Source organism: Carassius gibelio, chromosome A8 (genome assembly GCF_023724105.1).
Source record: "Carassius gibelio isolate Cgi1373 ecotype wild population from Czech Republic chromosome A8, carGib1.2-hapl.c, whole genome shotgun sequence".
Lineage (NCBI taxonomy): Eukaryota > Metazoa > Chordata > Actinopteri > Cypriniformes > Cyprinidae > Carassius > Carassius gibelio.
In genome coordinates, this window is record NC_068378.1 from 16,601,934 (window position 1) to 16,627,782 (window position 25,849).

At 36.7% G+C, this 25,849-nt stretch overlaps 2 protein-coding genes across 2 annotated transcripts; one reads left to right on the forward strand and one right to left on the reverse strand.

Moving 5' to 3' along the window:
• Positions 1 to 1,583: 1,583 nt before the first annotated feature.
• On the forward strand, positions 1,584 to 8,766 carry LOC128018642 (guanine nucleotide-binding protein G(t) subunit alpha-2-like). Its single transcript, XM_052604278.1, has 10 exons — positions 1,584 to 1,642; positions 1,753 to 1,929; positions 3,821 to 3,863; positions 4,083 to 4,224; positions 4,887 to 5,044; positions 5,373 to 5,501; positions 5,713 to 5,842; positions 6,518 to 6,671; positions 7,431 to 7,639; positions 7,929 to 8,766. Exons 2-9 carry the CDS (start codon positions 1,812 to 1,814, stop codon positions 7,619 to 7,621), a joined length of 1,065 nt encoding a protein of 354 aa, XP_052460238.1. The 5' UTR covers positions 1,584 to 1,642; positions 1,753 to 1,811; the 3' UTR covers positions 7,622 to 7,639; positions 7,929 to 8,766.
• On the reverse strand, positions 7,344 to 25,126 carry LOC128018643 (guanine nucleotide-binding protein G(i) subunit alpha-3). The gene is made up of 9 exons (XM_052604279.1): positions 24,530 to 25,126; positions 19,119 to 19,161; positions 18,339 to 18,480; positions 17,191 to 17,348; positions 13,771 to 13,899; positions 13,568 to 13,697; positions 12,937 to 13,090; positions 10,858 to 11,068; positions 7,344 to 10,641 (listed from the first exon to the last, which is right to left on the reverse strand). Exons 1-8 carry the CDS (start codon positions 24,645 to 24,647, stop codon positions 10,878 to 10,880), a joined length of 1,065 nt encoding a protein of 354 aa, XP_052460239.1. The 5' UTR covers positions 24,648 to 25,126; the 3' UTR covers positions 7,344 to 10,641; positions 10,858 to 10,877.
• Positions 25,127 to 25,849: the final 723 nt, after the last annotated feature.

A 25,849-nucleotide genomic window follows, 5' to 3' on the forward strand; every position in this document is an offset into this window, starting at 1 on the left:
ATCTGGTTTTAGATCAGTGTAAACGGATTTGTTTAAAATCAACTGAAAGCAGAGTTAATGATTCACTGAGGAGCGATTGTTGACTCTGGTTGACGTGTAGGCCAATTCATTTTGTAGAGATTTAGCACTGGTTGAAACCTTTTAATCATTGTATCCTATGTGAATGTACACAGGCGGCGAGACAGACATGTTTAGTCTGAAGTCTTGTAAAATATTTTGACTTTTTTTTGTGATTTCTCACAAAATCTCAACACATTTAATAAAATGGCTATGCTCGTAATAACTTTGTCATTTCATCTAAACATCAACATTTTGTAATATTGTCAAGGTTAATTTAATTTAATTTGTATGATAGATCTCTCCATATAATAGAGATCTATGACATTGTATTATAAGAATATCAAAGGTTTTCGTGTTTATTTGTTAATAAGGGCTTTATGGCCCAGAATTGAGACAAGGCCCCAAGTGGCATGATCCTAGTGATTTTATTCATTTATTTATTTAACTTCTTGTCCCAGGTGGGGGGGGGGGGGGGTGGCTTCTTCACAAAATACTGGAAATAATTGTACATTTTGTGCATGTCTTAGTTTTAAAGTAAATTGATATATTGCTCTTAATGTTAGCCTACTTGATTTTTCTCTTAAGAGATTTGCTGTAATGAACATTTGTTAGTAAAAGCAAGTTTTACTTATTGGGAAATGTCTTTAAGAATATCAGTATGATGTCATTATTCAAAATTGATCAATTACATTTATGTCAAATAAATAGTAAACAGCCACCAAATATCAGAAAGGATGTCAAATGTTGCTGAATTTGTGGCTATTATCGCAGACAGTAATTTTGGGTTGGATTATTATTGGTTTGAATCATTTAATACAAGCTTTTAGTCAGGATAAAAATACGTTTTCACAGCCCATTGAGATTAAATCTTATTGAGCAGTTATAGTAGACAGTTAATGCAGATTCATTCCATTAAGCGCAGTGAGAGGTGGTGATAAAGATCTGTTCAATGGTGTTAAAGATTATGTTAGAGAAGAGAACAATGATCGGATGGCAACTTCAGCGCTGACTTCATCACTCCCATCTCCCAGAAACAAGACACACTGACCTGTAAGCTCTCCTTCCTTTACCTCTAGTCCCCCAAGCTTGGGGTTACATAACACGTGAAACTGGTTGTGTGTGTGTGTGTGTGTGTGTAGTAAATGGAGAATGCTGTACATGTGGCAATCCCTCAGACAAAAGAGTCTGCCAAGGACTAGAGTAAAATCCTTTATCTTCTAACCTGTAAGAACTAAATCAACATCAGAGTTCAACAGACTGAAATAATAAGAAAATTATTGAGTTTGTGGCCACAAATCTAAACAAGCCCCCACTGATCACACATTATCATCTGGTCAATGTCAAAAGCTAGTTCACTAGAAGCACTGGTCCTAATTTTTTCAACCTTCATTTCTGTCCTTGTTAGCCAAGCTAATAGGATTGGCTGGTTCACACAGGAAGATCAGCAAAGCCCTCCCCAATCCTAAGCTAAGACTTTTGAGGTGGACAAGGAGGAATTAGAGGGGATAGAGCAACCAAAAGAGGAAGCAGGGCATTCTGCTTCAGTCTCTGTGCCTGTCTCTATCCACTCGTCCATCCGGAGGTAGGTCAGTCACACCTAGAAGAGGAATCCACACTTTTGCGACCCTCCTCCTGCGACGTGATCCAAAGTACAGGGCTACCTGTATCCATTTCTCTCTCTGCAAAGCACAGGGGAAGCCGGCAAAATTTCTTACCTTGAGGACCTTGACCGGGAAGCGTCAGACGACGAGATGGGTAGCGGAGCGAGCGCAGAGGATAAGGAAATGGCCAAGAAATCCAAAGAGCTGGAAAAGCAGCTCCAGGAAGATGCTGATAAAGAAGCAAAAACGGTCAAACTTCTGCTGCTGGGTAAGAAATTGGTGTTCGTTTGATTCCTCTAGTCTAGTCCACTGGTGTTGAGTTACAAGATTCTGCCTCCAGAATGAGCAACTGATGCAGGACCTTCAGAAGCTTTATGTACATTTGTGTCTGCAACAGGTGGTCACTACTATTAAGCTGGAAAATAGTAAGATCCAGGTGAGAACATTGCTGCAGATCTTAGCAGGACTTCAATCGTTTCTGATCATAAGACATAAGCGTCCTTTATGATTGACATTAACTAGTGAAGAAGATAATAAAGTGACTTCAGAATAGGCAACACTATGAGAAAGTTTGTTCATTTGATTTTTTTTTTTTTTCAGGGATTAAGAGTTATAAATGCACTGAGGCAGAGCATTAAGACATTCTATAAGCAGATAAATCGGACTTACAATGGATTTGTGACAAGCACGAGTTATGTAATTAGATTATAAATGACACAATGGTAATCAGTTGTCATGTTTGACCTCATAATGTTGTAGCCTTAAAATACAATAATAGAGATTAGATAATTTTTTTATTTTTACAAATGATTATGTGGCTTTTCCACATATAATACCTGTTAGATGACATTTAAAACACTATCAAGTGCTAATGCATTGTAGATGATTTTGCATGTGAGTTAAATAATGCACATTAGCTCTTTTTCTGTTAATAGTTTTTAGCATGAGTGATCTTTGTCTAATTCATTAAAAGTTTCATTTAAATGAGCTTTTAAAAATGTTTGATTCCTCCTTAACTTTAGCAACACATCTGCATTTTCACTGCAAATGAAGTCGCCCAAAAAGACCACAACCTGAGGAACACTGTGAATTGTGGCATATTGACAACAAGACCAGAATCCGATTACTGTGATGATTTAAGCCCCGATCCTCTTAAGCTCAGGTTCAGTTTATCTTCCAATAGGAACGGGAAGCAAAGGAGGCCACTTTCAGTGCCCCGAACAGTTTCTTACATCATGACACCTTACATCAGTGAGCCATTTCAGCAAATCACTGCGAGACAGATGCATCGATTAAGAACTGACCTGATAAATAACTTTGTGTCTGAACAGGAAGTTCATGTTCTCAGATAGTAATAACAACATTAAAATACTAAAAGAGAAGTAATAATATAACTAATTTTAGATACATATACATTTTGTCTGTAGTAAATTTTGGAAATGGGTTTTGAAGGCTTACTCAATAAAATAGCAATATTTTATTGCCCAATAAAAACTATACAGTCAAATAGACCAGGGATGACACATGTTCTCTGATATGGATAACTCAGAAAGTAAAAGGGACATATGAGTGACAGTTGCAACGGGAGATGGTTGAGGCCCCACCTCCTTGCCCTGGACTGACTGAAGCTCCAAGACAAATCAAAGTGTCAGTGATCTTCTGAGAGGCTTTCCCTAACACAAATCCAATTGGGTCACTTTATAATTATAAGCATGTTAAAGAGACTTCCTTCGACCTGGCCATCAATGACAATGTCTACCGCTTAACATTGACCTTGTTATTAAAATAAAAACCCACGGAGAGGAATATAAACAATTCAAAAAAATAAATTCAAAACTAATAATTCAGGAAAAAGGCACTATGCGATGTGTAAGACCTATAGTAACCATAATGTACACTGTAAAAATTATTCAAAGATAACTGGAGTATGTTTTACGGAAAAATACTAGTTCAGTCTTTCTGCTTCAAAGCTTCATGTTTAATTCAGAGTGTCACTGGCTGTGTCTTTGTAATTATCCATGAAATGTAAAAGCTAAACGTCATATAGAGACATAATGTATCCAGCAAATTGTCGAGAGCATTTGAGGACTCCTCACTTTCCATTATGTTTATCATATTGTACATTGTTCTGTATCATATTTTCACTTTCTGTCTTGTAGGTGCTGGAGAGTCAGGGAAGAGCACCATTGTAAAACAGATGAAGTGAGTTTAAATTCATGCAACATCCAAAATATTTGCTCAGAACAGTCAGTTTGTATCATTACGTGTTGTGGAATTGCATAATTCAGGATATACTGTATATATATATATATATATATATATATATATATATATATATATATACTTTATATACCTGCCTGCCCTGTATGTACTGTACTCACCTTCAAAACGTTAATCAGAAATACTCTGTTGCTCCCAAAGAATTCTCCATCAAGGCGGTTACACAAAAGAAGAACAAATGGAGTTTCGATCTATTATTTTTGGCAACATCCTGCAATCTGCTATGGCCATCATCAGAGGCATGGAGATACTGGACATCAACTTTGGGTCACCAGCAGCACAGGTCTGCAAAACAACTCCACAACAAATGATTAGTGCACTCTTAAAAATAAAGCTGCTTCACGATGCCAAAGAAAAACCTTTTACTACAAATGGTTCCATAAGGACTAACCCTGTTTCACAAAAGGTTATTTGTGGTGAAAGAAAGTTCTTCAGATTATAAAAAAAGGTAAGAAAGAGATGGTTCTCCAAAGAACCTTTGACTGAATGGTTCTTTGTGGAACCAAAAATGGTTATTCTATGGCATCGCTGTGAAGAATCGTTTAAGCACTTTTATTTTGAAAAGTATGTGTAGACATTCACATACCATAAAAATGCACATGCTGAAACACAACAGCATACACAATTTTGGTTTGAAAGGACATTTCCCCCTTTTATCTAAACTTTTTTTATTTTTATGAAACATTATGCATGGATGAAGTGTTCACAATAGGATCTAAACTCTTAGGAAAAATGTACAAAAGTTGCCACTGGGGTGATAACAAAAGGGATATTTTGTACCTTATTCACCCCTAAAGGGTGTATTTTAGTACCTTCTCTCTGCTAGAATAAAGAACACAGAACCAAGTCTCCGTCCTACAGTTTTTTTTTTCTCAATAATCCATTAGCCTTGGATTTATGTCACAATACAGGAGAATAGATGTCCAATTTCTTCGTCTCATACAGGAGGATGGTCAGAAGCTCCAGAACCTGGCTGACTCCATCGAGGAGGGCAGCATGCCTCCAGAGCTGGCAGACGTCATCAAGAGGTTATGGAAGGATTCAGGTGTGCAGGCCTCGTTTGAGAGAGCTGCTGAGTACCAGCTGAACGACTCTGCTGGATAGTGAGTACAACACTCAACAGGGACAGCAAGTTCATTAGAGCCAGAGGGTGTAGCTACATAAATCACAATTCACTTCATATTGTGGGAATTCAGTACACCAAGGTTTGAAACTCAGTTCCTGGTGGGCCACAGTCCTGCAGAGTTTAGTTCCAACCCTGGCAGTAGTTTTCAAATAATCCTGAAAGACTTGGTTTGGTGCATCTAAATAATGTTGAAGTTAAACTCTGCAGGGCTGTGAGTTATGCCTGAAGATTTCCAGGACTTTAGCAGATGATCATTTCAGGTGTGTATGCAAATGTATAGCTAATTTATAGTTAATCTCAAACAGCTACTTGAGTGAAATGGACAGAATCTGCAAACCTGACTACCTCCCCACCGAGCAGGATGTGCTGAGATCTCGAGTCAAGACTACTGGTATTATTGAGGAACAGTTCTCCTGCAAAGAGCTCCACTTCAGGTTTGTCTTACCTGGCTAATGTGATCGAATCAACTGTTGCGCATACTCATACTACAAAAATTGCTACTGTAAAGAAACTCAAGACCTGAAATGTGTTACTGTTCATGTAAAAGCATCATGTTAGGTAGATTTCAGCTGGTCTTGTGTAACTAGAGCAAAAAGAACCCACATTTTGAATGAAAACGTTTCATGATTTTTCACTGGTCCACAGGATGTTTGATGTGGGTGGCCAGAGGTCTGAGAGGAAGAAGTGGATTCATTGTTTCGAAGGTGTGACTTGCATCATCTTCTGTGGAGCCCTGAGTGCTTACGATATGGTGCTGGTAGAAGATGATGAAGTGGTAAGTGCGGATCTTTAGAGAACACTAAGTAAAGGTTCTTTATTGCAATTTACAGTTCCATAAAGAACCTTTAACATCCATAATCTCTCCATTGAAAAAAAGGTTCTTTATTGTGGAATAAGGTACTTTAGTTGTTTTAAATGTTCTTTATACTAATAAAAAATGGTTCTTTTAAAAATTGTTTACTGAAAGATTCTTCTACAGCATCACTGTGCAAAGTATTTTGAATAGTTTTCACACACCCTTTATTCACTAAAGATTGCAAGATCAGTCATATGTGACCCTGGACTATAAACCCAGTCTCAAGCATGTGTATGTAATATATTATACGGGTCAAAATTATAATTTTTTCTTTTATGGCAAAAATTATTAGAATATTCAGTAAAGATCATGTTCCATCAAGATATTTAGTAAATTTCCTACCGTAAAAACATCAAAAGTATACATTTTGCACCCTCAGAATCCAGTCATTTAAATAGTTGGAAAGCTTATTTATTTAGCTTTCAGAAGATGTATAAATCTCAATTTTGAAAAATGGACACTTATGACTGGTTTTGCGGTCCAGGGTCACATATTATAAATATCACAGAGACCAATAAAAGTATTTGATACCAATGTTTGACGTTCTAGCAGTGCATCTAAGCTTATATTGTCTTCTTGTTTCTCATGTTTCAGAACCGCATGCATGAGAGTCTCCATCTCTTCAACAGTATCTGCAACCACAGGTTCTTCGCCACAACTTCCATTGTGCTTTTCCTCAACAAGAAAGATCTCTTCCAGGAGAAGATCAAGAAAGTCCACCTGAGCATCTGTTTCCCTGAATATGACGGTGAGTGTGGTCTCTATGGAAATAAACACACCACCTTAAAACAGTAATTTACCCAAAAATGAATGATCTCACCCTCATTACATTCAAAAATGACTTTATTCTGTAGAACATAATATGTGATTTTTTTTAAGTATATGTAAATATACTGAAGATGAATGAGGACTGGAGTTAAGATACAGACTGACAAAAAAAGCACCATAAAAGTTTCATAAAAGAGGTCCAGATGACTTGTGACTCTTTTGAAGCCATATTTTAATTAATAATCTTGATTTGCACATTTATGAGAGACAATGTCTGATTCACAAATGAATCATTCTTTTGAGCCAGATCTGTAAAATGAACTCTATGAACTATCGGACTCAAACTAATCACAATGGTTAACGTCTCACTGGAAGTGAGGACACTATGACTGAATAATGACTTTAGTGAATTCAGTCGGTTTATGATTTGGCTTCTTATGGCTGGTATGGACATTTTGTGATGCTTTTGCATTTCTTTAAGCTTCTTTCGTTCACATCATTATACTGAAGAAATATTTGTAAGGGAGGATATTCTTCAAACATTTACCTCAGCAAACGATAGAGGGTCATAGAGGTTTAGATCAGCATGAAGGTGAATAAATGATTGAAACAGTATATAAGGGCATCATAGCTCAAAGCAAACAACTGATGGTACTTGAACTGTAAATACAAATACAGTCTTCACAACCTTTATTGAATTTGCCCATCAAATATGATGTTGAAAATGCAAATTTTCCAGGTCCAAACACATATGAAGACGCCAGCAACTATATCAAAGCTCAATTTCAAGATCTGAACATGAAGAAGGGAGTAAAAGAGATCTATGCTCACATGACCTGTGCCACAGACACAAAGAACGTCGAGATTGTGTTTAACGCTGTGACAGACATCATCATCAAAGAAAACCTTAAGGACTGCGGTCTGTTCTAAACACCGTCTTTTTCAAAGGTATGTTCCCCTAAAAACACAAAGCCGGTTCTTACTCCCTGTCTACACCGGACACAACCAGAACATTAAGAGAAAATAACTCCCATCGCCTTCAGTTGATGGATGCCACGGTTTCTACTTCTATTTCTGTTTTTACTGTCTATACTTCTAACATCAACATGGTCCACGGTAGTAAACATGCTTAGATGGCATAACACTCCCACACTTCCAGTGTAGATGCTATTATAACTTTAGTAAGTTCTATAAAATCATTTCAATTAGATTCTTCTATGATTTTTTTTTTCTTCAGATCTTTCTGCCCCATCCCCACCTGCATGATTGGAACTACTCTGGTGAAGTTGTCACAGTAACAAAAGAACATCCACAGGTGGCATGAAGGTGAACTCTACAGTAAGCAGTCAAGTGTGGTCAGCAGATCCCCGGCCAAAGAACAAGCTCAACAACCTGACCGAACCTCAGAGACTAGATCCAGATTAGACTAATGGCCTCTGCTCTCCAAAGGGACTCTAAAAACATTTCCTGTCAAACTGCTAGTAGTCAATGAGAGAAGGGTTACCAAAGAAAGGGGACTTTTGATGCTACGAGTTATTGATGCTTGTACAGAAGCTTCCTCTCAATGTGTTTTAATGTTAAACCTTTAGAGGTTTGACTGGTAGATGTTTTTCCATTCATTTCCTGAAAAAGAAAAGTTAATTTAATGCAATTAAATGTTGCTTTATTAAAGAAACTAAAGTGGGATCCCATCAGATCCCATGGTAAAAATTAGAAACATCTGTATATGTACAGCATCTGTTCTCGAGAGTGTAAAAACTTGCATATCAGCAAGACATGATGTTTGAATTCAGCCAGCTAACACAATATATTAAAGATGTTTCTTTTTCAGCCCCAAACACAGTAGGGCAGTATGTTTTGTAAATAACAGTAGGAAAAAATCTGTTTAAAAAAAAAAGATTCTATATAAAATATATATGGCGACATAAATCTATTTATTTATGATACAGTGTTACAGTAACAAGTGAAAATTCTAGAATGGCCTGTTGCTTTGTTTAAAGCCTGAGGTCTGAATTTGTGGAGATGTCCTGGAATGTAAATGTAGGCAGATGAAATAAAGACTTGCATCAATTCCACTGGTTGCTGGTGTTGAATTACTATTATGTTAACTGCAAATGGTTGGCCATTAGCTCTACTGCAATTGTGCACTTTCACAAAATACTGACCTTAGATTGTTTTAACTGGGATTTTCAAACACTGGCCCTTTCTGTCAGAGCTAATTTTGAATGAACCACAGTACAACACACTTTTTGCTAAGCGTATTATATAATAAAAATAAAAAAGAGGTGTCTAATGATAGCTTAAATGAGTAGTAAAGATATCTAACCAACGTGAGACTAAACATATATACAACATTTATAACCACAGGCACAATCAGAGAAACAACTGGAATGCCAAAGATGGCAATTGCACATTTGAAGTATTAGATACACAGTGTCATTAAAACAAGAAAAATATTTGTAAAAATAAAAGCAGATTATTTTCAACTCATGTGTTGTAATTAATTTGTGATCCTGATTATGTATTTGCTACTGTATATGTTTCCTTAAACAAAGGTCAATTGATTATATATGTATTTTCTCAAAACTACAGAAACATTGTACTATGGAGAGTTATACATGATCAGAAAAGACAAAAAAAAAAAAAAATCAATAGAAGGGTGTTTGTAAAACTAAACAAACCACATTATTAGAATATTAGTGATTCAGTGCTATAATGTTAGTTGTTCACTTGCACTTTCATGTTTAAAATACATGAAACAGTTAAATCAAATAAAAGCACAGGTATATAGAAAATAAATCAGAAATTGTTGCATTAATCCAGACTGAGAACATGAATGTTCCAGCACTGGAATATTATACTTTTTACACAGTATATGGATATTGTCTGTTTTGCACATGCTGGCAACTCTGGCTGTTTAGAATGTTCTGGGAGCAAGATATTATGGACAATGAACTTGATGTCAACCCTTTTCATATTAAATACAGGTATTACAAACCAGATCACATTGTGTCAGTTTGTTTAAAAATGCTGAAATCCACAGGATTAAACAGAATCACATTAAACAAGTCTTTAAAAAAAATCTATCCTCTTCAAGAATGTAAATCTCCCAATCATGTTCTGTTTTCATGGCATTTGTTCCCAAGTGTTCTTGACTCAAGAGAGGGTCCTTATTTCTGCATCATTCAGAAAAAAAAAAAACATTTGTTCACACCTTTACTGTTCCTCAAGAGAAACAAAAATAGTGTGTTATATAAAGCATTATGTAAAAGGATCCAAGTCTAATTAGTGAAAAAATAAATGGTGTCCTGTCGCCGTGTGATTGGGCTGTGGATTACTAAAGGTATGACAATAATATAACACAATATAAAACAATAGTTCTCACACTAGCTTAGTTTCACTCATCAAAGCGGCTTAATTTGTAAATTCCTATGTGTATGCAAATATATGCAAACTTAAAGACAGACCTACATTTTTTTATAAATTAGCCAAGTGATCACTATGAAAAACATGGCAAAATGGTAACTTTCCCATAAGAACTGACACATTGTTATTAAAAGGATTTAAAATAATCGTCTTATGATCCTATCTTATGATTAATAATCGTTTGATCTTTGATGCAGTGGAGGTTAGTAGAGGCACATATTAACATCCATTGTGGATTATGATCTGTGCACAGTGGTGTGTTATGTAATACCTAGAGAGGAAACAGGAAATGAACAGAATGAAGCTGTATTTGCAATAAAATAATGACTAAAGGGAAGTGGCAAAGAAATAATGTCTATAACGGACTGTCATTAAGAAAGGATGGGGGAAAATGTCCATGGGCATAGGTACCGCATTTAGCGTGAAGAATGCATGCAGTGGGGAGGAGGTCTCTCTTGTTCATTCACCACCAGGCAAAACCAGGAACAACCAGCCAGTGAACCTCGGAAATCTTCCATAAATAACTGTAAATAAGAATAAAATGTCATAATAATCATAATATTTTATACATAATAATTGATCAGTGGTCTGTGGTTTTTGATGCATATGGTTCTATATTCTATATTTAAAAAAACAACAACAACAATGCAAACATTAATCAATCATGATTTCAGTGTGAAAACATTTTAACAGATAAATATGCACACTGTGAAAAAGCACATTCTGTCCTGTAAACTTACCTTAGCAGACAGATGATGCTTCAATAGAGGCCACACTCTATGAGGTTATTCTTGATGATGACATCAGTGACCGCATCAAACACAAACTGTACGTTCTTGGTGTCCGTGGCACAAGTGAAGTGTGTGTAGATCTCCTTTGTGTCCTTTCTTCTGTTCAGATCCTCAAACTGGCACTGGATGTAGGCCGCTGCTTCCTCGTATGTGTTTGTTCCTGAACGTCATACGACAGAGAAAAGTTTACGATTTGTGTAATTTTTATTAGCGTGCAAAATTTTGAGGTAAGATTGATTTATTTTATATTATTTATTTATTTATTGAATGAAATTATTACTTTTATTCAGCAAGTATGCATTACACTGATCAAAACCGACAGTACAGACATTTAAATTACTACATAATATTCAAATAAATGCTGTTCTTTTTAACATTCTACTCATTAAAGAATCCTGAAAACAATGTATAATGGTTTCCACAAAATTATTAAGCAGCACAAGTGATTTCAACATTAAATCAGCATATTAGAATGATTCCTGTAGGATCATGTGACATTGAAGATTGGCTGATGATGAAAATTCCCGTTTACCATCACAGGAATGAATTACATTTTAAAATACAAAGAGTAAAATAGAAAGAGTAGGCTACTTACTCTAGCACTCAATTACTCTGTCTGAACTCGACATAAGATTATTATTCGGGGCACAAAATAAAAATACTCAAGTTATTTTTGGCAGACATTCAGTTGTAGATGCTGCTAATAGAGCAGCTTATTGGCCCAGACTGCCACTGCCCTGCAAAAAGATGCCCATGTGCCCCCAGAAATACTTCCTTATTTAATGCAAATTTTTCCTTACAAACTCTATTATCAGCATAACAATTTGAGTAATTGTAGCTGTGTAAAATGTAGGGGATAATGCCCCCTTCTAGAACAATATGCTTTTATGTTTAAATTGTAAATAAATTATCATGTTTATGATTCTCATTTTTTTTAAACTGGCACCATTTTGGAGAGAAATTGGCTCTTTTTAATCTCTATTTTAACTCATGGTGTGTGATGATGAACTCTCAAAGGAGATTCTAATGGTTCTGTTTTCTTTGCACTGTTCCAAACAGTAATATTTCATTTGCAACAATAGCATGCTCTGGTGATTTGTATACCGATAATAACTTTTTCATCTTTTCATCACTTTTATGGTTTTTGAGTGTTATTTTGATGTATTTTAAAGAGTTTGCAGTCAAAATAAATACTGTTGGATGATAGTTATTCTTCATTCTTTCTGACAAACCACAAAAGATTATGTGAATTACAGTATGTACAATGTTTTCCAAATGTTTAAATTGCAGTGTAGTGTTTATAATAAGGGGGCAGAGTCCACAGCTCAGTATTCATGAGTACTTTTAAGTAAGCTACTCTTTTACTCTTACTCAAGTAGTTTTTTGGACAAGTACATTTGACTCTACTCACACTAGATTTTTTGGAATGTAATTGTACTTTTACTTAAATATATTACTTCACTTCTCTTTCCACCACTGAAAGGTTCTGTTTTTAAAATATAAAGACTAGCAAGACTCAACTTTCACCTGGCCCTGAAGGATGATGACTAGCAGACACTAAACAGAGGTTTTCCAAAGTGCTTAAGACAACGAAAAGCTCCCCTCCTCTGACAGGCTGTTCAAACTCAACCTCACATAGCCCTTGCTTCAGTTTTACAACTTTTTCTAAACAAGCAATAATTCATCCACTCTGCTTTTTGCCCCAAAGGCTCTACCAATGTATTGATGTTTGAGTAAAAATATGACTTACTGATTATCTGCAGATCTATCTAATTTTAGACATGATTCAAATAGTTAATGTTTTCCAGGACTGAACCAAGTTATCAGAGGTAATAAAAGTATTGTTGAATATACTGTCCAGAAACAACCACATTTTCTGAGTGGCATCATCATTCACTACATATAAACTCATATAAAAGAAAGTTTAAATGCAAGCTACTAATGTATGTGTGTTAATATGTGCTATTTAAACCACTAAATAACCTTTCTATCATAATGACAATAATTCAATATTTAATATATTCTCACCAGAGTATTCCGGGTAGCATATCGTGAGCGGACTTCTCTTGATCTTCTCCTCGAACAGATCCTTCTTATTGAGGAAGAGAATGATGGATGTGTCTGTGAACCATTTGTTGTTGCAGATGCTGTCAAAAAGCTTCATGCTCTCATGCATACGGTTCTGTGGACACATCGAGATCATCATTTGACAAGTGAGAGCTGATATTTTCGAAAAGTACATTTGGAAAGAATAAACGCAAAGGGAACCAAGGGTTAATTCATTCTGTAACACTGTGAATATTGACTCCACTGAAAATCAATATGCAGCCTCAAATTATCCTTGCATGGAAAAATAATCAGTGTATTTTAAGAAATTGGGTCTCATGAGGAAACTATGCAGCCATTCCAGGAGCTATGAGGAAATTGCTTTAACACAACCAGGATAAATGGAACATACCATGTGGTGGCTATGAAGAAATAAAAATATACTGAAATATACTGTAGCTTTTCTTACTGATTTAAATATTTTACTATATTTTCATTAATCCATCATATCAAAAGAACTGCCCTGTGATCTTGTTAACAGACTAGTGTGCCTTTCTGATTTATCTCTATTGATCTCTATGTGGCTCAATTCAGGATGGTGAAGGAAACTTACCATCTCTTCATCTTCAGCTAGCACCAGGTCATAGTCGCTGAGTGCCACGCAGAAGATAATAGCAGTGACACCTTCAAAACAATGAATCCATTTCTTCCGCTCTGAACGTTGGCCACCAACATCAAACATCCTGTTTATACACAAGAAATATACAGTGATCAGGACATGAGGGAGAACGAAAAGAGAGAGAGAAAGGCACTTACTTGAAGTAGAGCTCTTTGAAGGTGAAATGTGTTTCTACAATGCCAGTGGTCTTGACTCGAGTCCTCAGCACATCTTGTTGAGTGGGCATATAGGTGGGCTGGGCTATCCTATCAAGATCATTCAGATAGCTGGACAAGAGACAAACCATTGTGAGCAATTTGAGTAAAACCATTTAAAAAAACAACACTGAAAATGTCAAGATGATTTAAATGGTTTTTAGAAAAACATTAAAATCACCAAATCAAAACCAGTTTATTTTCTTTATTTTATGCAGGGTCTATTACTTAACGGTCTCAGTAGCTGGAACACATTTAAAAGCCTGCACCTGTTTTGAGATGTACAGTTTTGTTCAAAATAATAGCAGTACAATGTGACTAACCAGAATAATCAAGGTTTTTAGTATATTTTTTATTGCTACGTGGCAAACAAGTTACCAGTAGGTTCAGTAGATTGTCAGAAAACAAACAAGACCCAGCATTCATGATATGCACGCTCTTAAGGCTGTGCAATTGGGCAATTAGTTGAAAGGGGTGTGTTCAAAAAAATAGCAGTGTCTACCTTTGACTGTACAAACTCAAAACTATTTTGTACAAACATTTTTTTTTTCTGGGATTTAGCAATCCTGTGAATCACTAAACTAATATTTAGTTGTATGACCACAGTTTTTTAAAACTGCTTGACATCTGTGTGGCATGGAGTCAACCAACTTGTGGCACCTCTCAGCTGTTATTCCACTCCATGATTCTTTAACAACATTCCACAATTCATTCACATTTCTTGGTTTTGCTTCAGAAACAGCATTTTTGATATCACCCCACAAGTTCTCAATTGGATTAAGGTCTGGAGATTGGGCTGGCCACTCCATAACATTAATTTTGTTGGTTTGGAACCAAGACTTTGCCCGTTTACTAGTGTGTTTTGGGTCATTGTCTTGTTGAAACAACCATTTCAAGGGCATGTCCTCTTCAGAATAGGGCAACATGACCTCTTCAAGTATTTTAACATATGCAAACTGATCCATGATCCCTGGTATGCGATAAATAGGCCCAACACCATAGTAGGAGAAACATGCCCATATCATGATGCTTGCACCTCCATGCTTCACTGTCTTCACTGTGTACTGTGGCTTGAATTCAGAGTTTGGGGGTCGTCTCACAAACTGCCTGTGGCCCTTGGACCCAAAAAGAACAATTTTACTCTCATCAGTCCACAAAATGTTCCTCCATTTCTCTTTAGGCCAGTTGATGTGTTCTTTGGCAAATTGTAACCTCTTCTGCACATGCCTTTTTTTTAACAGAGGGACTTTGCGGGGGATTCTTGAAAATAGATTAGCTTCACACAGACGTCTTCTAACTGTCACAGTACTTACAGGTAACTCCAGACTGTCTTTGATCATCCTGGAGGTGATCATTGGCTGAGCCTTTGCCATTCTGGTTATTCTTCTATCCATTTTGATGGTTGTCTTCCGTTTTCTTCCACGTCTCTCTGGTTTTGCTCTCCATTTTAAGGCATTGGAGATCATTTTAGCTGAACAGCCTATCATTTTTTGCACCTCTTTATAGGTTTTCCCCTCTCTAATCAACTTTTTAATCAAAGTACGCTGTTCTTCTGAACAATGTCTTGAACGACCCATTTTCCTCAGCTTTCAAATGCATGTTCAACAAGTGTTGGCTTCATCCTTAAATAGGGGCCACCTGATTCACACCTGTTTCTTCACAAAATTGATGACCTCAGTGATTGAATGCCACACTGCTATTTTTTTGAACACACCCCTTTCAACTAATTCAACTAATTGCCCAATTGCACAGCCTTAAGAGCGTGCATATCATGAATGCTGGGTCTCATTTGTTTTCTGAGAATCTACTGAACCTACTGGTAACTTGTTTGCCACGTAGCAATAAAAAAATATACGAAAAACCTTGATTATTCTGGTTAGTCACATTGTACTGCTATTATTTTGAACAATACTGTACATGCATATGAATATCAGCTGACATTTAACAAGAGACATAAAAACATAGACTACCATTCAAAAGTCTGGGGTTGGTAAGGGCAAGGCTGCATTTATTTGATCATAAATACATTAAAAGAGTTACAATTTCAAATAACGGTTTTCTGTTTTAATATTTTTTCAAATGTTTATTCCCATTACCGCAAGGCTGAATTTTCAGCAGCCATTACTCACAGCTGTACTACTTAATGTGCGTGTTTGTTTGTTTTTTTATTTAAATTTCTTAAATGTCTTAATTTTTCTGCTATTATTAAAAGATTTACAAATGATTATGGTGGTAAATGTTTCCCATTCAGGACACCAAAAAAAATCTCCATATTGCACTTTGCCACTCTGTTGAGTGTTTTAAATCTAATTTGAATTAGTTTTGGATCTTTACTCTGTTGCATATAATTGTTCTTGGATGCAATGAAATGTATAGTTGATGTTGTTCAAAGCACCTTTGTCAACCTGTGTCATTTTTTAAATGTGCTATTGAAATAAATATTGATTGATTGATTGATTGATTGATTGATTGATTGATTGATTGATTGATTGATTGGTTGGGAAGGGGTGCAAAAAGAATCATTGTAATGCAGGTCTGATCTTCCTAAAGCACTGCTGTTGCTAAAATAAAGATGTATCCATCACAACAACCCACCCCTCTGATTTTGCAGTAACACAGGAGCACAAAGCTTCACTCTCACTAGAAGATTTGGCTCTATAGCTTCACTACATGAAAGCATGAGCTCACTGAGAGGAAAGAACTTTACTCTTGATTATTACTGGAAACATTCTTAGTGCCTACCAAAGCTGAAAACAGAGTGAAAGAATGACTGCAACATGGAAAAATCTGAGGAAAAAATGTTGTGCAATGCAATAGAAAGCCACAAATTCCCCCCCAGTCAATGAGCTGGAATCTACCAGGTAAAAAAAAATGCTAAACAAGTTTTCACAAGCAAGATGGATCTCGAGTAGCTGTACAACTGTGCCTCAACCTGAATCTTTCCCGTTCAGGAACCCAAAAACGAATTACTTGTTAATCAATCAATTCAAACAAAAGCAAGATTCCGTAGAAACTAATTATGGTTCAATAAACCAAATGTACTGCAAGTAAAAATAATATTTGCTAAAGTTATAAGCCAAAATAAACATTGGCATATTTTATTTAATTAACCGTTTACTTTAAGCTAGTTTATCTAAACAGTGTACCGAAATAGTATTTTTGACTCTTAAATGTTTATGAATGTTACTCCATTATCACAGAAATTCAAACCAATACCATATTATATCTATTTATATATTATTTGGACACTTTCTGGTTGTCAGACATGTTAATGTGATGAACTACACCTGTTGTTACCTTGCCTTGCTGCAGAGAAAAGCCTGGGAGAAACCTTGGTCCATCATAGTATTCAAGTGCACTTACTAGGCTGCTGAATCATTGAGCTGATACTCTCGTGATCTGACGAAACACGTCTGCACTCCTTCGTCCTTCCACAGCCGGCGGATGACCCCAGAGAGCTCAGGGGTCATGACTCCTTCCTCTGCAGTGGCGGCGAGCACAAAGAGCTGCCGAGCATCGTCCTGATGTTAGACAGAACAACATTAGAAGACAAACTGAAAACTGGTCTACATTACTGCCACAATGACACAAGACAAGCTGTCAGTCAATTTGATTGATTTAGTCTTGCTATCGGCAGACTAATCTCTCATGAGTCTTTCTTACTGCTTCATTAAAATATACCTCATAAGTTCATGAATAAAGCTATGCAGCTGTATTAGATGTTTATTTTTTGTGTGATAGCGATTAGTGACGTGAGGTAAGTGGTACTCAGAATTTGTGCTCTGCATTTAACCCATCCGAAGTGCGCACGCACGCACGCACGCACACACACACACAGCGGGCAGCCATTTATGCTGCGTCGCCCGGGGAGCAGTTGGGGTTTCTATGCCTTGCTCAAGGGCACCTCAGTCATGGTATTGAAGGTGGAGAGAGAACTGTACATGCACTCCCCCCACCCACAATTCCTGCCGGCCTGGGGACTCAAACTCACAACCTTTCGATTGGGAGTCCGACTCTCTAACCATTAGGCCACGACTTCCCCTAGAAATTTTGTTGTACTCAATTTAGGTATAATATAATTTCTTTCTGAACTGAAAAAAGGCATTTTATTATAAACTGTTTTAGTTAAAACATATGTGGGAAGATAATGCTATTTATTTCTATGTATATTCCTGAATATAAATACATTTAAATATCATTCTGCCTTGTTCATTTGGTGAATAACACTGTGGTAAAACATCACTGGATTCTTAGTGTATTTAGAATTAGTGACCAATTATGGTAGTGCATAGTATCATGATTTTAAAAATGATCCAAAATACTTTTATCCTGAGAAGGCTGAAAAAAGAGAATTTTTTCCATACTAAACTCTGTCTGGGTTGACCAAAGGGTGAATTTTACAGGCATCACTGTACTCAAATTCCAGCACTAGATGTCCAGTCTAGACGAGCGAAGTAATACATGATTGTTTATGGGCAATTCTGTGCGTGTTTTTAATTTATTTATCTTACCGCTCTTGCAGGATCCCCAAATTCGATCTTTAAGTGGCCCATGGCCCGGATAATGGCGATGATGGACTGAATAGTGTTGCTGTAAACCACAACTTTATACTGCTTACATTCCTCATCTGAGTAGCCATCTTCATGAATGATCCTTAAGTAAAACAAATCAGATAATGACATCTACTGCACATCAAACAAAACAATTTACATCAACAAGATCTAATAATAACTGCTAGCAACATTCCCTCTAAGCTGTGTTCACGGGGGGACTTTTTTGTCATTCTGATGGTAGTCCTGCACAAACCCAAAAATTCAGTTCAAGAAGAATAAATGTGGGGAAAATTTATATTTCTTGAATGGCCATATACCGGTAATCATTCATTTCTATACACATATTAGTATAAAATACTTAATTACACACACACACACACATATATTATATATATATATATATATATATATATATATATATATATATATATATATATATATATATATATATATAGTATACATAGATATACATATTAAATGTATGTACAATATAAAAACCATACAATGTAAAATATAATATGCAATTAATAAATATAAAATCAAATAAATAATTATATATTAATATATAATTAAATTTAATATAACTCTATAACCATTATACTGTATATCATTGTGGCCAAAGGGTCTGCCCCAAGGTTTTGCACAAAAACAAGAGGGAACACTGACAACCAGTCTCATTTTTACATAACAGCATTAAGAAACTTTAAATAGCTTTTGATCAAAAATCAAAGCACTCACTTCATTTGCTTAACTATTGTACTCTTCCCTGATTCCCCAGCACCTAAAAGAAGACAAACAACACAGAACGTTGTTGATGAGGTTGACGTTGCAAATCGATAAATAAAAGTTTATTCGCCTGACCCAAAACATCACACGCTCAGGAGAAGGTCTGCATAAGATGAATAGAAGCTTTCAACCTCTGCCTCCCACATCACAAGCCCAGCATGAGCTGCAGAACAAGCGCTCTATTTCGGGTTGTGCTTTCCATACGGTGAGATTAAATGCCCTGAAGATGAAAGGTTTGTCTGATGTTAGTTCCCCCAGTCCAAGTGTTTGTGAGGACAGCAGGAGCTATGATAGGTGAGCTTTTTATAACCAAGTCAAATGACTCACTTAAATGGCTTATTTACTAACACACCAAAAAGAGATGTTTGTACAAACATGAGTCTGGATATCCAATGTTTTACTTCTCAGCTGACAAGTGAAATTAACATTAACATAGTTTACAATAATACGCTATTTATCAGGTATTGCAGGACATTTTTAGCACATTTTGTTTTAGAGTAACTGTAACACTAAATGGACGTTTGTGTTTGTTTTCATTTCATCCCTCTTGTTCTTTGACCTTGTTTCTGTCTCCCCTTGATTGTGTCATTATATTCAGGTGTTTCTAGTCAATTATCCTCATTTAGTTCCCCATATAAGTTGAATTCTGTTCAGTATTTAGTTGTCCAGTCTCGTTGATGTATACGCATGTTTGCTACCTGCTTGTTATGGATTACCCCTATGTGGATTAATAAAGACTGTTTATCTTTTTCTTTGTGCATTCACTCCAGCACCACACTGTGACAGTCTGTAACATACAAATAAATTTTACATTCCCTACATTTTTTTATTTTTTATTTTATTGAAATGCATAAGGCTTGAACTTAAAACATCCTTTCCTTTGGCTTGCGATTCCGGTGAAAAATTCTGTCCAGACCAGTAACAGTTCTCTTCAGAATAATTTGTGCCACCGGTTACATGCAGCAAATCTACTGTAGGATGCATTAAGGGTTAGATCAATAATGGCTGCTTCTGAGGTGTGGCTTGCTGCCATATTAGCCCAAATTTATGGCATGGTGAAAAAATAACTGCGGGTCTTGGGGGCAGGAGAATCATGTGGAAAATTTCTTCTGAGAGTCTTGAACCGCAGGCATGCTGCAGCTGAGAGTGAGAAGGCCAAAACGTCCTGCCACGTCTGATGAGGCCTTGGCACAAGTAAAAGGTCAATGAGTTATCAATGGTTGAGCAAACCATAGGTTTTATGAAACCTCATATTGAGAACACACAAACCTATTGACAATATCATCAGTGGATATTTAAGCAAGCCAAATCTGGGTTAGTCATTTTTTTAAAGGAGTAGTTGCACGGGTTTCTTTCCTCTTTCCTATCAAACACAAAAATATATATTTTGAAGAACGTGGGTAACCCTATAGTTGCTTCCCTATTGACTTCCACAGTACTGGAAAAAAATACTATAGAAGTCAATGGGGATCAGACACTGTTTGGTTACCCACATACTTCAAAATATCTTATTTTGTGTTATACAGAAAAAATTTATTTTCACAGGTTTGAAACAACTTGTGGGTAAGTAGGCTAAATTATGACGTTTTCAGTTTTGGGTGAACATATTTCTTTAAGATTTCTTTTCGGCAAGTTTGTTATGTGACACACAGCAGCCACGATAGCGCTGTATAACTGGGTTATGCTTTTTATCTAAAATATATTCCCAAACGTGTTAATTATATCATGAAATATCTTGATTCTCATGTATGTGTAAGTGAATGATTTTTTTTACCTTTTTTAGTTCATATAGTGGGCGATGTGAAAAGTAGCATAATGTTAGTGAAATATATTAACTACGCATAAAACCAGTTTTTCTGGTGTCATGCAATAAGTTGTTAATGCCACTGACTTTATATTTAATGTGAATTAAATAAAAACTTAGAAAGTTACTAATTATAACACTTTCATTGTACGGAAAAAGAGCAAGGTAGCCTACATTTAGCCTACATCAAACAACATTTTCACTAGGCTTGGGTATCGAGTATCAAGTATCGATTGGAACCAGCACTAGCTTTGCGTTTATCCCGGAAGCATTCAAAAGTTTACATTTCGATTCCTAGTTTTGATTCACAGTCTGCCGACCGGAAGAAGAAACCACTGAACACCAACGAAGAAGCGTCTACCAGAAGTGTTGGCATAACCGAGTGAGTCGAACATGGATAGCGTGTGTCGGTGGTCCAAAGTGTGGCTTCACTTTTCTTAACTAGGGATGGATGATATATCGCATGCGATTGTCATGCACATTTCGTCAGTAAAGCCGGTTCCCTGATTAGAGGTAAATTGGCATCACCTGGTTTCAAATAGAGGAAGTAATAGACAGAGCCATAGGTCACTGACAAGCTACGCAATATCGTGTTCATTATCGAACATGACTCATCTGCTAAAATGAATGTGATACTGCGTAGCTTGTAGCTCTGTCTATTAAATGCCGCTCCATTTGCAAGCAGGTAATGGTGATTTACCACTAATCAGGGACCCGGATTAACTGACGAAATGCATGTGACAATCGCATGCGATGTATCACCCATCCCTATTCTAAACAGAACGAAATCTCAGCAAAATGCAACATTTACGGCAAGATTGTTTCAAGCAAAGGAGGGTGCACGTTGAGCATGATAAAGCACCTCCAAGTTCATGGAGTAGAAATAAATGTGTGCCCCATCTTTGACACGCTGCTCCGACCGTTCTCCGCTGCCTCTTCCTCTGGCTCTGACCCCCAGCCTCGCCCCGCAGTGACTGCACTGCAGTCCAAATCCGGTAAGTAAAACAATACATATACAATAAATAATATGTCTTGCGCCAACATTTAGGCAGCTAACAAATTAGCACACATATTTTTAGAACTTTCTGATTTTATACTGTACCTGCTGATAATCTGGACTTGGTTTTACAAGTTGTTTCTTATTGTTTATTTGCTATTCTGCACCAGGTTAGCCCATCAGTGGGAGTACCTGCAGCATCATACACTCATGAATCAATTTAAATTTAATTAGAACATAAAAAAAAGCAAAAACACATCTGATGAGCATTTTTACTCATCATCATGTTCCAACCAAAGTGACATGAATGCACCAACGTCTTAATTATGATTTCCCAACTCTAGAATATGAAGTGCCCTGGAGGACTCATTTGTGAAAAAAAATTAAATAAATAAAAAAGTACTTGATTTCATGATTTCTGAGTCTTTAGAATGCAAAATGAAACGAATTCTGTAATTTCTGTTACTTTTCTTTTTTCTTCATTATTGATGTCAAATGGAAAATAATGAGCTTCTGTGACTTCAGAAAGTTGTAACAAGTACTTTATTTATTTATTTATTTTTTTGTCCTTGGCCATAAGTGGTCACTATGAACTGAGGATACAAGGAAAATCTCTAGTTAATAATGATAACTGATATATAACAGCTGTGAAATGGAAAGAGATGAATAACAGTGGACATTTTTTTCTCTCTGAAACATATGTCTCTATGGGTTTATTTTTCCTTCATTAAAATGAAAGTCAACAGGCTCCAATGTAGTTTGGTTCCCAGTTTTCTTCAAAATATCTTCTTGTTTGTTCTTCCTAAGACAGGAAGTCATACAGGTTTGGAAAAACATAAGGGTGAGTAAATTATGACAGAATTTAATATTTTTTGGGTGGAGTACCCCTTTAAACACCCCACTTGAACTGCAGTTCAGTCAGAAGTTATAATAGAGTCATCATAGCCTAATGCCCCTGAATCTGCTGATGTCAGGAGAACACAAAAAAGCCACAAGAGAGTTCCCACAATGTGATTAAGCTCAGAGCTCATTGTGCAATGCTACCGTGATTACAACTCATCCATAGTCAGCTTTGTCTACAGGGATGTAGCCATACTGTCTAATCCACCAGCAGTATTAAAACAGCAAGATTGTATAAAAATAATTTGTAATTCAGGATGACTCGCTAGTTCACTGGTCACTCAGGCCACAGGAGTTGGTCTTTGTCCAGCTGTAATCTCAGAACTTGCTGTCCTTGGACAGTTCTTTCAGAGCGGCTTTTATTTATGAACTGCATTCTGTGTTTAATGGAGCATGTAATATTCGGCTCATTGAAATGCTCGACCCACTTCCAGCATACTGTGGGTTTCCGCATTCAGAGTAAAAAGCCAGACCCCCCACCCCCCCGCAACATGCCCCAGTGTATGATTTAAATGCCAAAAGCAGAGGGGTTACATAACTTGAGAAGAAAAGAGATAAAAAAGAAGGATTTTTATGAAAACAAATGTTTATCGACTGAAAGGAATACTTTCTTGGATATGCCATGTCTAATCTGTCCGAGGCTTTAAAATGAAAACCTTAAGAACATGACATCACCACCAACAACAGAAAGAAGTTACTGATCATAACTTCTGATTGTGTAATCTACTGCAATGTAACCTGTTTTGACAGAGAATCTGGATGTAGAAGAATGTCACAGTCCAAAGGAATACAATCCCACACAGAAATCACAGATGTCATTCCATATTTGACCACTCCTTAACAAACCACAGTGATTTACTCTGTCAGGCACTTGCACTTGCTACTTTATGTGGATCTCTATTTATGTTCAATCGTTCAGCACTTAAATATCCAAAGAAATCCATAAATAATACAAACAAAAGTGATTAAGACAACTAAATGGTTCAATATCTGAGACCTTTCTATAGCTTTGTCTATAGTTATCTTTCTATCTAAAAAAACTGGTATGCTACTGACAAAACACCAGTATTTTGTCACTCTAATGGTCCAAATCATCCATTATCTTCTGCATTCCCTCACGCTTTGATAGCTGGATTACTGCCATAATCACACCATTACTTTCCACTGTTTTCCTGTGTTAGTGTGGGGGTTTGTCACACAGAGCAACCAAATGCTGTAGGTTAAATATGGTTTCAAATGTGATGCTCACGGGATGTTTTGGGACACTGCATGGGGGAGGATTACCACTGGGAAACATGTTTTGACAGCACACTGAGCCAAGACTAGTACAAACACAACACATACGGAATCCACTGCAATTTAGGCTAGTCGACATGCATGAGAACAGGTTTGAATAATATTTGAGATGTCGATCTTTGTTTTACAGTCTGCAAAACATTGCACCTTATTACAGCTGAATGTGTAAATGCATTTTAACATGACAATCTGCAGTGACAAGTTCACTTTTGGTCGACTTTGTATCAATAGAATTACGGAACACAATCGAGTTTCGGGAAAGAAAAAAAAATGACAGAACAAAAAAATAGGTACACATTTTATGCGCAAAATAGCATGCATTTGCATTTTTAAACACTGGTATTAAGAAAGTCTGCTGTATCATACCGAGCAGCAGTAGTTTGACTTCTCTAGATGCTTTTTCTCCGTCCTCTCGCAGGTTCCGATCAATCATCTTACTCCTCTCCATCGCTGCTTTATCTTCAGAACTTAACGTGCAACCCATTTTGCGAAATGTTTATAAAACGATAAATAAGAACCTTTAACACCGAACGATGTAGTAATTTTCCTGCAGCCTGAAGAATAACGATGCCAGAGATGAGGCGTTGGCAGTTCCGCACGAGATGATTCCAGCAGATGAAAACAGATGCCTTAAAACAGATTAAAACAGCGGTTCTGAAAGCACAAAGATTATACGGGACCGCGAACCAAACTACACTGACTGAGACAGAGCAAGAAACCCCCAAAAACAAGGTTTTCGTGACTAAAAAGTTTCCACTGGTGAGGTTCTGTGGTCTGCTGTGAACGCCAGCTTAAGATTTTTTCACGTAAAAACGTTATCCAAGATTGTATCCAAAACATGCAGCCAAATGTCTCAAAGTGAATCACAGTGGAGCACGGTGTTTGAGAACGAATCTTTTAAAAGAACGAATCGTTTTCGTTCTCTTTCATGCACTGACTCGCATGTTTCATTCGCTGAAGTCTCTCCGCTTTGAAGCGCGTGCCTTCAAAGACTTACGCCCGGACCAACAGAATTCGACCCCGGCTTGTGATGATGCAATCTTATTGGTTGAACCCATTGAACGAACACGCCCATTTCACTAAACGAGTCAGTTTTCAGTCTGAACGAGTTTTCAGTCAAACTTTTTCCACAACTATTGACTTTGTTCTCTTTCACCTTATTTGTCTCCTGTGTGTTTAGGTGATGTAAAGGAATAAAGCCGGCAGGGGCGTCGGACTGGGGGTAAAACCAGCACTGATTACCAGGGCCCCAAAGGAAGAGAGGGCCCTTGAAAAGTCTGGAATATATAGGGGGGGCATTGCATTAGGACTGCCTATGCATAAAGCCCGGGATCTTGTGCAGCACCCCTGAAAGTCGGCATTTGGACCAAAGCACTGTGAGGCAAGGGAACTAGGAGACTCACAATGTATCTAAACTTGAAACACATTTTGTACGTTTGCTTTGCTTTACTACTTACACGATTATTTGAAGTATAAAGCATTGTTACTTACAATATACAGCATGGTTTTTAATCATATTTTTAGGGGGGAACAAAAACACCAAAGATGCTTTAATATGTTGTGCGTTATAATAGACTGGTGATGACCGCACAGCGTAGCATTATAATAAAACTTTCAAATGCTTCTAGTGTGATAAAACAGCTCTGCTTGTTTTTCCCCTCACATACGCACGACCGGAAGGAATGA

Bases quoted from the DNA above. Each gene is read 5' to 3' on its own strand.
- LOC128018643 (XM_052604279.1), bottom strand. From the start codon at position 24,647: ATGGGTTGCACGTTAAGTTCTGAAGATAAAGCAGCGATGGAGAGGAGT. The intron at 19,162-24,529 runs GTATGATACAGC...GTCTTCTTTTAG, and splicing joins AGTCAAACTACTGCTGCTCG to GTGCTGGGGAATCAGGGAAG. The intron at 13,698-13,770 runs GTAAGTGCCTTT...GTGTATAAACAG, and splicing joins TTCAAAGAGCTCTACTTCAA to GATGTTTGATGTTGGTGGCC.
- LOC128018642 (XM_052604278.1), top strand. From the start codon at position 1,812: ATGGGTAGCGGAGCGAGCGCAGAGGATAAGGAAATGGCCAAGAAATCC. The intron at 5,502-5,712 runs GTTTGTCTTACC...ACTGGTCCACAG, and splicing joins TGCAAAGAGCTCCACTTCAG to GATGTTTGATGTGGGTGGCC. The intron at 6,672-7,430 runs GTGAGTGTGGTC...CAAATTTTCCAG, and splicing joins CTGTTTCCCTGAATATGACG to GTCCAAACACATATGAAGAC.